This window comes from Rattus norvegicus, chromosome 20 (genome assembly GCF_036323735.1).
Source record: "Rattus norvegicus strain BN/NHsdMcwi chromosome 20, GRCr8, whole genome shotgun sequence".
Classification (NCBI taxonomy): Eukaryota; Metazoa; Chordata; class Mammalia; order Rodentia; family Muridae; genus Rattus; species Rattus norvegicus.
The window spans coordinates 44,080,604-44,093,491 of record NC_086038.1 but is presented as its reverse complement, the minus strand read 5'-3'; the positions used below and the strand labels follow the sequence as shown (position 1 = coordinate 44,093,491).

The window sequence follows — 12,888 nt, the reverse complement described above, 5'->3', positions numbered from 1 at the left end:
TTGGGTGATGACAAGAGTTGACTATTCAATTTTAATAAGAACAAAAGGTGTGGCCAGTAGAGCACTAAGTAAGCCATTGGTTGTGTCTGACAAGTCAGCCTACTTCACAGTACTTTAGAGGCCACCTTGCTCCCTGCAGATTGGGTGGTCCTAAGGACCACAGATGTGTATCAAAGAAGCAGCACTCCTTGGAGAAAGAAAACTCTTACCTAGGTCAAACTTGCCAAGGATAAGAAAGGAATGGCAAGAGGCTTGTCATAAAGGACCCCAGAGCTCATCCCAGGTGGGAGTGATTGGTGTCTCAACCACGGTGGGACGTCCTTTCCTCCTCCCTTCTTCCCTCTCTCCTGCTACCTCTCCCTCCTTGGCTTCCTCCCTCTTCCTTTCCTCTTCTAGGGGCTCCCATATGCTGGGAAGCTCTTTGCCACTGAGTTACATTGTAAGCTAAAAAGACTGGATATCACTCACTCTGAAAGCAGGAAAAAAGTGAAAAGAAATACATACAATAGACTTAAATCCTATCACTTACGTAGTTGTATCAATTACAAAAGGTCTAAACTTCAATTGCAAGACAAAGACGGCCATATTGGCCCGAAAAAGGAATGTAAGCATCAACTGTTTATGTCACTTTACATCTGAGACTCAAAAGTCTAAAAGGACTGGGGCTGGAGAGATGGCTCAGTGGTTGGCAATACTGGCTGCTCTTCCAGAGGCCTGGGTTCAGTTCCCCAGCACTCATGACTCAGTGTCTCAGACCCGTTGGTGATTCCTGTCCTTGGGGATCTGATTTCCTCCTCTGACATCTGTGGGCTGTACACACATGTGGGCCCTGGACCCATGTGCTGCACACACATACATGCAGATGAAACACCCACACACATAAATACTTTTTATAAAGTAGAAAAGGATACAAATAGAATACCATGCAAACATTAATCAAAAGAAGGTGGAGTAACGATATTAATAATTACATAAAGCTTCAAAGTGCACCGAACCACAGGAACGGATGAAACTCCACGTTTACAGTATAGACTTCGAGTGGTGGGATAAGGAAGCAATCATTGAAGACAGAGAAAACAGGATTCATTTGTACAGAACGCCACCTCACAAAGCCAGAATGCTCACGAACACTGCAGACCACACTGTGGCCATCACATCTCAGAAAGTTGAAAAGCATTAAGAATTCACAGTGTATTCAAAATGTATCCAGCAAATGAAAAAGTTGGAAATAACAAAGACGCTCAGAGAATTTCCAAACTCCAAATATAAAATAACACAGGCAGTGAGAGAAGGCAGTTTGAGCTGAGATAAAGCACACATCAAAATACCTGAGTTTTAGCTATAGTGGAGCCTAGAATGGGAGCGTTCCCTTAGTCCATTAGAAGGGAGAAGCCGGGCGTGGCGGCACAGCTTAGAATGCCAGCAGGCCAGTGAGGAGGATAGGCACAACTTCGAGGCCACTGTGGGCTGTAAGACTCAAAATGATGACAATGACAGCAGCAGAAGCAGCAGCAGCAGCAAAATCCCCAAAGCAAAATGAGAGGTTGAGGTGAAGGTAATCAAACCCCACTTTGAAAGGTAAGCAGAGAGAAAGCTGGCGAGATGGCTCAGCAGGTGAAGGTGCTACCGAGGCTGCTCGAGTTAGGTCCCCAGGAGCCTGAGGGTAAAAGGAGAGAACTGACTCCCACAAGTCACCTCTGGCCTCGGCACATGCATCCAAGCACCCGTGCCCACACACACACACACGCGTACCCAAGTAAGTGTAATAAAAAATAAGAAGTAGGGAAATAGAGGAAGAGTGGAACCCAAGTCCCCTTTCAACATGATCAATAAAATTGATAATCTCGGCAGAATTATGAGGTGTAACAGAAACCACAAATAATCGGTTCACAGTGGAGTATACCTGCCAGTCTTACAAGGAAACACCTTCTTAGCGCTATGGATGCTTTAGTGTTGAATAAATACCTCCCACATTCCCTTACGTTATTGGGTATGCGCGCTCTCAGAGTACCATGCTTCCATGGCTTGCCTCCATGTTGACGTTAGCTCATGATCATTTCAAAAGATATTCCGTTGAGGCTGTGGGCGTGGGTTGAGGCCGTGGGCATGGGTCGAGGCCGTGGGGGTGGGTCGAGACCGTGGGGGTGGGTCGAGACCGTGGGGGTGGGTCGAGGCCGTGGGCATGGGTCGAGGCCGTGGGTGTGGGTCGAGGCCGTGGGGGTGGGTCGAGGCCGTGGGGGTGGGTCGAGGCCGTGGTTGAGGGTCGAGGCCGTGGGCGTGGGTCGAGGCCGTGGGGGTGGGTCGAGACCGTGGGCGTGGGTCGAGACCGTAGGTGTGGGTCGAGGCTATGAGCGTGGGTCGAGACCGTGGGCGTGGGTCGAGACCGTGGGCGTGGGTCGAGGCTGTGAGCGTGGGTCGAGACCGTGGGCGTGGGTCGAGACCGTGGGCGTGGGTCGAGGCTGTGGGCGTGGGTCGAGACCGTGGGCGTGGGTCGAGACCGTGGGCGTGGGTCGAGGCTGTGGGCGTGGGTCGAGGCTGTGGGCATGGGTCGAGACTGTGGGCGTGGGTCGAGACCGTGGGCGTGGGTCGAGACCGTGGGCGTGGGTCGAGGCCGTGGGCGTGGGTCGAGACCGTGGGCGTGGGTCGAGGCCGTGGGTGTGGGTCGAGGCCGTGGGGGTGGGTCGAGACCGTGGGGGTGGGTCGAGACCGTGGGGGTGGGTCGAGACCGTAGGTGTGGGTCGAGGCTGTGAGCGTGGGTCGAGACCGTGGGCGTGGGTCGAGACCGTGGGCGTGGGTCGAGGCTGTGGGCGTGGGTCGAGGCTGTGGGCGTGGGTCGAGACTGTGGGCGTGGGTCGAGACCGTGGGCGTGGGTCGAGGCTGTGAGCGTGGGTCGAGACCGTGGGCGTGGGTCGAGACCGTGGGCGTGGGTCGAGGCTGTGGGCATGGGTCGAGACTGTGGGCGTGGGTCGAGGCTGTGGGCATGGGTCGAGACTGTGGGCGTGGGTCGAGACCGTGGGCGTGGGTCGAGACCGTGGGCGTGGGTTGAGGCTGTGAGCGTGGGTCGAGACCGTGGGCGTGGGTCGAGACCGTGGGCGTGGGTCGAGACCGTGGGCGTGGGTCGAGACCGTAGGTGTGGGTCGAGGCTATGAGCGTGGGTCGAGACCGTGGGCGTGGGTTGAGTCTGTGGGTGTGGGTCGCGGCTGTGGTTGAGGGTCGAGACCGTGGGCGTGGGTCGAGGCTGTGGTTGAGGGTCCAGACCGTGGGCGTGGGTCGAGGCTGTGGTTGAGGGTCGAGACCGTGGGCGTGGGTTGAGGCTGTGGTTGAGGGTCGAGGCTGTGAGCGTGGGTCGAGACTGTGCATGTGGTTCACTGTGACCTCGGTATGGTCTGCCTAGGTCGACTAGAATACATTCTGAATTCTCCTATCACAGCACTTTGGGTATTCTGGACAGAGTACTGCGTCTGATAGGCAGTGGCATCCTACACTTTGATGTTTGTCCCTTTTTGTCCCATGATTACATAAGCAATTGGGATGTCATCCTTCAATCTCGTTTACCCCTGACCCGGCTGTCCCATCTGCTTTCTCTCTGGTTATGAGAACTCAGGAAAGGTTATAGACTTCTCGTCTTTCTGACAGCTGTCAGTCATTCCTCCAGTCTTCTCACACACGCAGGCAAGCCTCAGGGGCTCAGTGGAATCAAAAGTAGAGGCATCAGAGTTTCCTTTTCTCAGGAACTTTATTGTCTTGGAAGGGGAGTGGAGGGGAATAAACTTCACGGAAACTCTGCTTTCCTGAATTTCACTTAATATTTACTGAATATATTCCTATACATGTCAGACACAGCTCTGAGCTCTTACAACAGATTTGTGACCAATCCAGAAATCCATGTGTTTTATATTTTAGAAAAACGTGTGTGTGAGAGTTTCATCTGCGTGTGTCATCTGCGTGTGTGTACCTGCAGTGCCCTAGGAGGTCAGAAGAGGGTGGCACAGGCCCTGGCACTGGAGTTACAGGTGACTGTGAGCTATTAAGTGGGTGTAGCAGCTGAATCAGGGACGTCTGCAAGAACAGCATTTGCTCCCACTCTCAAGGCATCTTTCCCGCTCCTAGCTTACATCTTTGAAGTTATATGAGCTTTTTCTGAGGAATGTGAACAGGTGTTTATTAACAGGGCATCGATGACTGAAATGATTCCACCCGAGTGTACTGTGGAGATCCAATGAGTTTAATTGGAGTTACAGGAGTATGGGGATTAACTATAGAGACATGAGCAACTTGTAAGTGGATACACTGAAGAAGAAATTCTTATAAACCTTCAATTGCCTATTTTTAGGGGAGATGGGGCTTCATGAGCCTCACACCCAGCAACTGTCATGGCTTATACATTTTCAGGGAAAGGCAGGAACTGTTGAAATCCCCTCACCAATGCGCCCAATTCCAGCTGGAGACTGAGGTAAACAATGCTTGACAAAAGGTAGGGGAATGTGCTGTCCTAGAACCACAGGGCAGTGTTACGATCTGCATTCATACGAATGTGTGTCCCAAACTGCTAAAATCACATTTCAGTTGAAGTCTCTTTGGCTTCAACTCTGACTAAGTGCCTGCTTTTCTTGTTTCATAATCCAAATGTTTAAGAAAAAATAGTCCATTGTTCACACTCCTCTTTTCATACCGGGGAGGAGGAGGAGGAGGACCAGAAGGGGAGGGGGAGGAAGAAGAGGAGGAAGAAGAAGGAGAGGGGGAGAGGGAAGGGGAGGGGGAGAAACAGAAGAAGCCTTTTCATTTTGAGCCTGGGAGAGAGAAGTCTTATCCAAGAACTGGTTCAAGTTCATGTAAATGGGGAGGCAAAGGCTTTCAGGAGGTCACTGTGTGTTCTAAATGATACACACAAGTCAAGGGAATTCCCATTTTCTGTTAACCCATAAACTATTCAATTATACTACAATTTCCTTTTTAAAAATGTTTTGCGTATGTACTTCTGTGTGCACACATGTGCTCGTACTGTACCAAGTAAGTACACATGAGGCACACATGGCATTTGTTGGGAGGTCATGGGTTAATTCTTCTGACACCTTACGGGGCTGAGGATCTAATTCAGTTCATCTGGCTTGTACTCAAGCCCCAGCCTCTGAGCTATCTCCCCAGTCACACAAAAATAACCCATTAGAGCTGTTACTAAGCAGGTACTCCGACTGTAAGGGTGAAAGCGGGTAATCTAATTTAGGTGGTCAACAAGTCAGTAAACGAAAGGTAGGAGATGGTAGTTGAGGACGAAAGAAAGTTGGGTATACGTTGAGGGATCTCCCCGGAAAGATGGCTGCCTCTGAGAACGTAGTCACATCTGGCTTGCGCGCCAGGGCTGGCTAAGGACCCCCTCTACTTTAATAGACAGGAGCAGCCAGTCGCTTTGCCGGCAGAAACACACAGGCTCTCAGTCTGAGGAACTCCTCCACGTTTTGAACTGCTGTCTGCGGCAGACATGTTGGATCCCCAGGATGAATTTGAATTCAAACAAGAAATAGGAAGCAGCCAGTCTCAGATTTATTGAAATCCCCTTCAACCAGGTGAGAGCTTCTGTAGGGAGGGGGAGTTCCAGGCCCCCAAACCCGCCCCCCACTTTCGTGTTCATTTCAGTGCTGGAAAGAACTCTCCTCAGCGGCCTTGCTGCTGCGTCAGGCTGTGGGGCAGGAGTTAATGCTCACAGCACCACTGACCAGGGCTGCTTTACTGAAGCTCACCGGACGCCCATCGATCACAAAGTGACGGATGCAGCCTGTGAAGGGTTTGCTGGGAGTCAAACGGGGCGTCAGCAAGGACTCTGAAAAGAGAAATAGGGAAAATAAAAAGTCAATGGGGGGAATTTCAAGCTCTGATATCAGCTCCCGGTATAAACTGGAAGATTGCTCAGACTTTCAAAATGATTTCCCGTCAGCAACGGCTCACAGTGCTCTCTCTGGCGGACTCCCGGGGCCTGCACTCGTTTTTTTTCAAGAATGAGAGCACATGGGGGTTTTAATGTTTGCCATGTTTCTGTGACCACAGTCCTGTGCATACCGTGGCTGCCTTCCAGGGCTGAAATTCCCCATTTCCCTGTGAAGCCTTAGCCAGGGAGTTTCCATGATCTACCTGTGCCATTCCGAGTTAATTTCCCCGAGGTCTTATTTGTTGACCTTGTTTTGCTGAGAAGGGAAAGGAATGTGTGCTTCCCTGTCATTTTTTTTCACAGAATTATTGTTTCTGTTTAATCCCTATCTTCATTACCCGTCGCCCTTAAGCTTCTGCATTTCTGCCAAGCTTATAATGAGAATATAACGAGGAAATAATGAATTCAAACGAGGTAAAATTTAATTTTTCTGATCTCGTGGCTTAAGACCGATAAATAGGGAAGTGCTCGTTGGACAGATTTTTTTTTTTTATATGGACACAGGTGCCTTCCATCGTGTACGTCGGATAGATTTTTTTATATGGACACAGGTGCCTTCCAGCGTGTCAGGGAACCTTCCCCACTTATTGCAATTAGGCACCTCGAGAAGCCTGGTGTTTATTAGCTATACAGATACAATTAGGTGTGTTGGGGCGATAGAGGCAATCTAATTTAAAGCAACTTGGAGAGCTTACAAATATTATGAAATTAAAACCCATTTAGTCACACGCACAGCAGTGCGAGCAGTGGCAGACGAAAGGGGAAACACAGTTGGCAACCCGTAACCGAGGGAGGCAGATACAGCAGGAGAGCAAACCGGCAGCGCCAGGCGCCTGTCGTGGCTCATCTTCCTGCAGGCAGAATAGGTGTGCACAGAACCCGTGTGCTCTCCCCTTTAGAACGGCACGCATAAGAAAGCTTTAGTTAGCTTGAGCCCAGTGATGGCTGTGCACACCTTTAATCCCAGCAGTCAGGAGGCAGAGGCAGGTGGGTGTGGGAGTTCGAGACCAGCCTGGTCTACAGAGTGGGTTCCAGAACAGTCAAGGCTACACGGAGAAACCCTGTCTCCAGAACGTTTTCGATTGGAAAGGGGCTCCTTTTATTTGTATCTAATTCACGACGGCTTCACGTTAGAACAGAATGCTCAGCGAGCTTCATCCTCAGAACAAAACCCGAGCTAAACCTGGAGAAGAGGGCTTTTCTAGACCCTCCGCCATCCTGTGTACAGTGAGACACAGCTTCCGCCCTGCCTGAGATTCCGTCCTGCCTGAGCTGTCCACCCTCGGTTCATGCGGAAAATCATCTGGAGGGAATAATTAATATAGCAATTATGGTCTGCATGATGGGCCATGAAATTAATTCTATGTAGTGGCAGAAAAGTACCCTAGGGTCCTGAGTAATTGGTTAACAAAATGAACACATTTGTGTGTGTGTGTGTGTGGGGGGGGTGTCCATATATGTCCATATATGTGTGTAGGGCATGCACCTATGTGTGCTGATGTCAGAGGCATGTGTTATGTCCTTCATTAACTCTCTCTGCCTAACTTTATGGACGCAAGCGCTCTCCTCAAACCCTGAGCACACCATTTTGTTTCCAGCTATGATATTGACTCCCAGTGACCCTCCTGTCTCTGCTGCCCTCGGTGTCGGGGTTACATGCACGCCGTGGACAATACCCAGGTTTTATGTGGGTATTGGGATCTGAACTCCAGCCTTCACGCATCAAGCACTTTACTGTTGAGCCATTTTCCACCCCTTAACATAGAATTCTAAGAAAGAATGTTTCCGAGATCAAACGAAGGCCTGAAAATATTGCGGGGTTTCCAATAGTGGTTGGTTAGACTTGGGAATGGGCTTCACTAACCTCAAAGATTCTTTAACTTTTAAATTATCGTACAGGAAAGTTGATTGTGTGTGTGTGTGTGTGTGTGTGTGTGTGTGTGTGTGTGTGTGTCTAATAGTTAATTGAATTTTATTTATTACCCTTTTTGGGTCTTTTGAGACAGAGTTTCTCTGTGTAGCCCTGGCTATCCTGGAACTCTCTGTAGACCAGGCTGGCCTCAAACTTCTAGAGACCCACCTGCCTCCGGCTCCTGAGTGCTGGGGTTAAAGGCGTGTACCACCCCCATTTGACTATTAACTTTGTAGTGAGGTGTGATAGCTAGCTTTTTTTTGTCAACTTGACACAAGCTAGAGTCGTCTGGGAAGAAGAAATATCAGTTGTAGAATTGCCTTCATGGGTCTGGCCCTTAGGGTATTTTCTTGATTAATGATTGATGTGCAAGGGCCCACCCCATGATGGGCAGAACTAGCCCTGGGCAGTTGTTCTAGGGTTGTATAAAACACATAGCTGAGGAGCCAGGCAGTAAGCAGCCTTCCCCTACGGCCTCCGCCTGAGTTCCTACCTTGACACTCCTCCATTTCTCCCTAAGTTGTTTTGATTATAATATTTATTATGATCAAATATAATTATAGTCATAGGACACAAATGGGGACATGAGAGAATGGATTATCAAAGTTGGGCGTTGTGTAAGAGGGACTGGTGCTTCAAGAGAAGTCAGGGCACATAGATAGGACTTCTCCCTAGGCTTGATTTCTTTAGTTATCTTTCTTAATGTCCTGGTTTCCGATATGATTTTAGTGGAATTAATCCCAGGCAGCTTGGGATGACAGAATTAACCACAGCCAGCTTAAATTATAATTGCGTTTGCTGTGGGCTTGCTGTCGTGGTTCCTGGGTGGAATGAAAAGCTGCAGTTACGGCAAGGTGGGTCACTGATCCGACCATGGGTACGGTGGGCCACTGGATCTGACCATGAGTACAGTGAGCCGTTGGATCTGACCAGAGCTTGCTAGTCCCCATGGGGTGGCTCACTAGCAAACTCTTGCTGTTCATTATGTGTGTTGGGCACCCTGGCCTCAGTTTTAGGTGTATCTTGTTCTCTCAGTCTGTAGAGCTTATGTCTGACAGCAGTGTGTGGTGCTAGCATCAGACTCAGAAAGCAAATGGGTCTGATAAGAAGTTCTTCTGAATCTCACGGCAAGCGCCTCAGGTTTAGGGATAGGAACAAATGCTGTAACCTTCACTCTGGAGAAACATACTGTCCACTAAGAGCTTGGACAGAGGCTTAGCAGTGTGTGCTGGGTGGGCACTGAACTGTTGTTTCCTGTCAGAAGGTAATGTACCATTTAGCTTCAACAGTGTCCCGTGGTAAATTCCCATGGTTTGAATGAATGTTCCCATGATCTCAGGTGTTTGAACATGTGGTCCCCAGGTGACGGTGCTGGTTGGGAGTTTAGGAAGTGTGGCTTTGTTGGAGGAGTTGTGTCACCAGAAGCAGGCTTTGAGAGTTTAAGGACATGCTCTGTTTTGAGTTTGCTCTCTCTGCTCTGTGCTTGTCGTTTAAAATGTGATCAGCTCACCTTTAATCCTGGCATTGAGTTCAAGGCCAGCCTGGTCTACAAAGTAAGTTCCAGGACAGCCAGGGCTACACAGAGAAGCCCCTCTGCCCCCCAACCACCACCACCGGAAAAAAAAAAAGATGTTATCATCCTCCTGATCCTGCAGCCATGCCTTCAACTCTGCCACAAGAGACTGTCACCCCCTAGAACTGTAAGCCTAAATAAACTCCATGTACTATAAATGGCCTTGGTCATCGTGCTTTATCCTGGTAATAGAAAAGTAACCAGAATAGTTTTATAACAGTGGTATTATTGCATGTATCCTAGGGAGAAAGGTTGGAAGGAGAAGGCAAGCCCAAAGGATCAATAAGGAATTCGGTTGGAGGAACAGGAGAAGCTGTTCCAAGGAGCAGTAGTAGCAGAAAAAAGGAAGAGCAATATTTACTAGAAATTGCATCCCCAAGTACTTGTGGCAAGGTCTGGAGCAAAGGTGGCATCCCTGAATATTACAGAACTTCAGTCTCGGGCGCTACGGGGAGACCAGAGGCACGGGTAAAAAGGGGCAGGTGAGCACTTTGCTTAATTTAATCCTGTGTGCACTGGAAACGTGAAACAGCTGAAGCTATACTATGATTTTTTTTTTTTTTTTTTTTTTTTAGGAAGGAAGCAATGTGAAGAAATAGAACTGACATGAGACAGTTTCCACAGGTCATAAAATAAGGTGCAATGGCGGCCTTTCCTAGAGTCCCTTTCAGAATCAAAGCCAGAACAGAGGCAGAGGACTGGGGGATACTGGTGTGAGTGCCTGTGTGAAATTCAAGAGGGGGTTTGCTTTTTGAGGATCTTATCTATGCCTTTTGGCTCTCGGGTTAGCATTGCTGGCAATGCTGGTATCTAACTGTTCTATTGCTGTGAAGAGACACCATGACCAAAGCAACTCTTACAAAAGAAAGCGCTGAACTGAGGCTTGCTTATAGTTTCAGGGGTTTAGTTCATTCTTATAATGGTGGAAAGGCTGGTGGCATGGAGGCAAGAAGTAGCCGAGAGCTTTACATCCTGATCCTTATGCAGCCAGAAGAGAGAGATAACACACACACATACACACACACACACCACACACACACATACCACACACACAGACACACACATACACACACACACCACATACACAGACACACATACCACACACACACACACCACACACACACACCACACACAGACACACACACCACACACACACACACACACACACACACACACGAGAGAGACAGAGAGAGAGAGAGAGAGAGAGAGAGAGAGAGAGAGAGAGAGAATGGGATAATGTCTCCTGTGGAATATAATAATTTTATGTGTTATTAATCTTGAATTAAGAGTTAAAGTTTTGGTACATTACTTCTTTCCTTTCTTTTCTTTTCTTTTCTTTTCTTTTTTTTTTTTAGTGCTGGGATCAAATTCAGTGCTTTGCTGCTCTTTCCTATTAAGGGCTCTTTCCTATAACGGCACATCCAACCCTTTGAATTACTAGGTGAGTTACGACAATACATGGCTTACTTCGTAATGTAACAGCAATTGTGAGAGCTCACTGGGTTTCCCTGGATTTGGAAGCTGGCACATCCTCAGAAGCACTTACCTGGAACCCCTCCGACAAACACAGGCTCCCTGTGATCAACCGGCTTTGGGTTCAGGGGTCCAACTACATGGTTCACCTCTGAATCTACATCCAACTGAACCACGTTGGAGTCTCTAATAACTGAAAAGCAGGACAAAGACGGGTTACATGCGACACTGGGGTAATTTTTACATGAAATAATTTATCACAACACCATTCATTCCAGACTAAAAATCACCACATTATCATAGAAAATGGCAACAATGTCAGCATAATTAACTAAGCAATCATAATGACATTTTCCTTAGAAAAGGGGACTATTAGACTACACTCTACATTTGTTTCTCTAAAAGTTTCATGACAGCAGCTTATACCATCTAATGCTAAGGGATCCAGCACCCTCTTCTGGATTCTGTTGGCACCAGGCATGCATGTGGTACACAGACATATGTGCAAGCAAACATGTAAAATTAATTAAAAAAAAAAGAAAGAAAGAGAATAGCGCGGGACTACAGAGATGGCTCAACAGCTAAGAGTATGTACACATTTTAGTCTGGTGATAGTATTATATTACTCTCTCTTGTCATCCATCAGTATCATGTAAAATCTAAGGTCTTCCAGGACGCCACCCTCCATGTGCTACGCCTGTACGTGAGACCTGGGACATTCCAAGTTCTTCACCTGTAATTCTGTGCCATCTGCCATCGCAGAGATTCTGCTTGGGGGTGACTGAGGTAGAAAAGTCTCTGACGCCATTGTTGACTTTCACTATGACCTGCCAAGACGAGGCATGTTATACAGTTAGTCGAATTTCTTACCGTCAGGAGAAAACTGAGTTTCATAACTAGCTTACCATAGATAGGAAATACTGTGCATAAATACTCATACATGAGTACACTCGCAATGTGAACACAAGAGGTCACTATTTCATAGGTGATAGAAACAGTTTACATTAAAATAGTTTAACTGCATGTTTCGAGAGGGGACAAAATGATCCTACTAGAGACAAATCGAGGAATGGTAAGAACTGTATACAATGAATTTGCTTAGTTTACACACTGTGTTCTGTTTACAGAAAGCAGGTTGAGACCCTGAAGACACTCTGGGGCAGGCCCTGCGCCTGGCATAGTTGGCCAGTGCACGACAAATTCAGCTTACTCTTGTAAATTTTTCCCATTTTATTTTTTTTCTTACTGATCTTTTGCTTGTTTGTTTCGATTTCTGTTTTTGTCTTTTCTTTTTTAAGAGAGAGAAGAACATAAAATTGAGGGAGTAGGAAGGTTGGGAGGACCAGGGAGAAGTTGAAGAAGAAAAACCATGATCAAACTATATTGAATGGATAATTTTTCAATCAAAAATGAAAAATATAAAAGATACTGGTGAAGAGAATGAACTTTCAAGCCAAACCGTTTCTGTCCCATTTTTCTCACTGTCAAATAAATGTGATAATACCATATCCATCTTTGAGAGGAGGACCAAATTAATTTGCTTGCATTAATCTTTTAGAATAGTATTCAATACCTGGTAATTAATATATAATAGCATATATTATATACTAATATTATATATAATATAATAGTAATATATAATGTATATAAGAGTTATATATATGTAATATGTATAATTATATTATACATATAGAAAAATACACACATATATATTCATTCCATGGGCTTATGACAGCTAAGTTTTATTTTTTTATGGCCTAACTGTATATACTAGAACCTCAATAAAACTTAGTTATATTAAGTTTGAGACATAATGAAAATATTCCTTTAAACTTATTCCCATACCTTCTTGAATGATTTTTGGTAATATCTTAAGGTGAATGCGGTGTTTACTATAACCTAATGCAGTCTTCTGGTAATTGAGGATAAAACGCACACACACACACACACACACACACACACACACACACACACACGCACGCACATCTGTGATAAGCATAGAAACAT

At 46.9% G+C, this 12,888-nt stretch overlaps 1 protein-coding gene and 1 long non-coding RNA gene across 2 annotated transcripts in view; one reads left to right on the top strand and one right to left on the bottom strand.

Moving 5' to 3' along the window:
• Positions 1-5,519: 5,519 nt before the first annotated feature.
• Positions 5,520-12,888, bottom strand: part of Lama4 (laminin subunit alpha 4) — a 141,075-nt gene continuing 133,706 nt past the window's right edge. Inside the window, exons 36-38 of the mRNA NM_001309447.1 lie at positions 11,615-11,708; positions 10,955-11,074; positions 5,520-5,818 (exon numbers count right to left, since the gene is read on the bottom strand). Of these exons, the coding sequence (NP_001296376.1) occupies positions 5,673-5,818; positions 10,955-11,074; positions 11,615-11,708 (360 nt within the window). The 3' untranslated portion in view covers positions 5,520-5,672. The remainder of the gene's footprint in view (positions 5,819-10,954; positions 11,075-11,614; positions 11,709-12,888) is intronic.
• Positions 5,815-12,248, top strand: LOC120098941 (uncharacterized). Its single transcript, XR_005497737.2, has 2 exons — positions 5,815-9,890; positions 9,984-12,248. It is a non-coding gene; the product is annotated as an uncharacterized LOC120098941 (long non-coding RNA).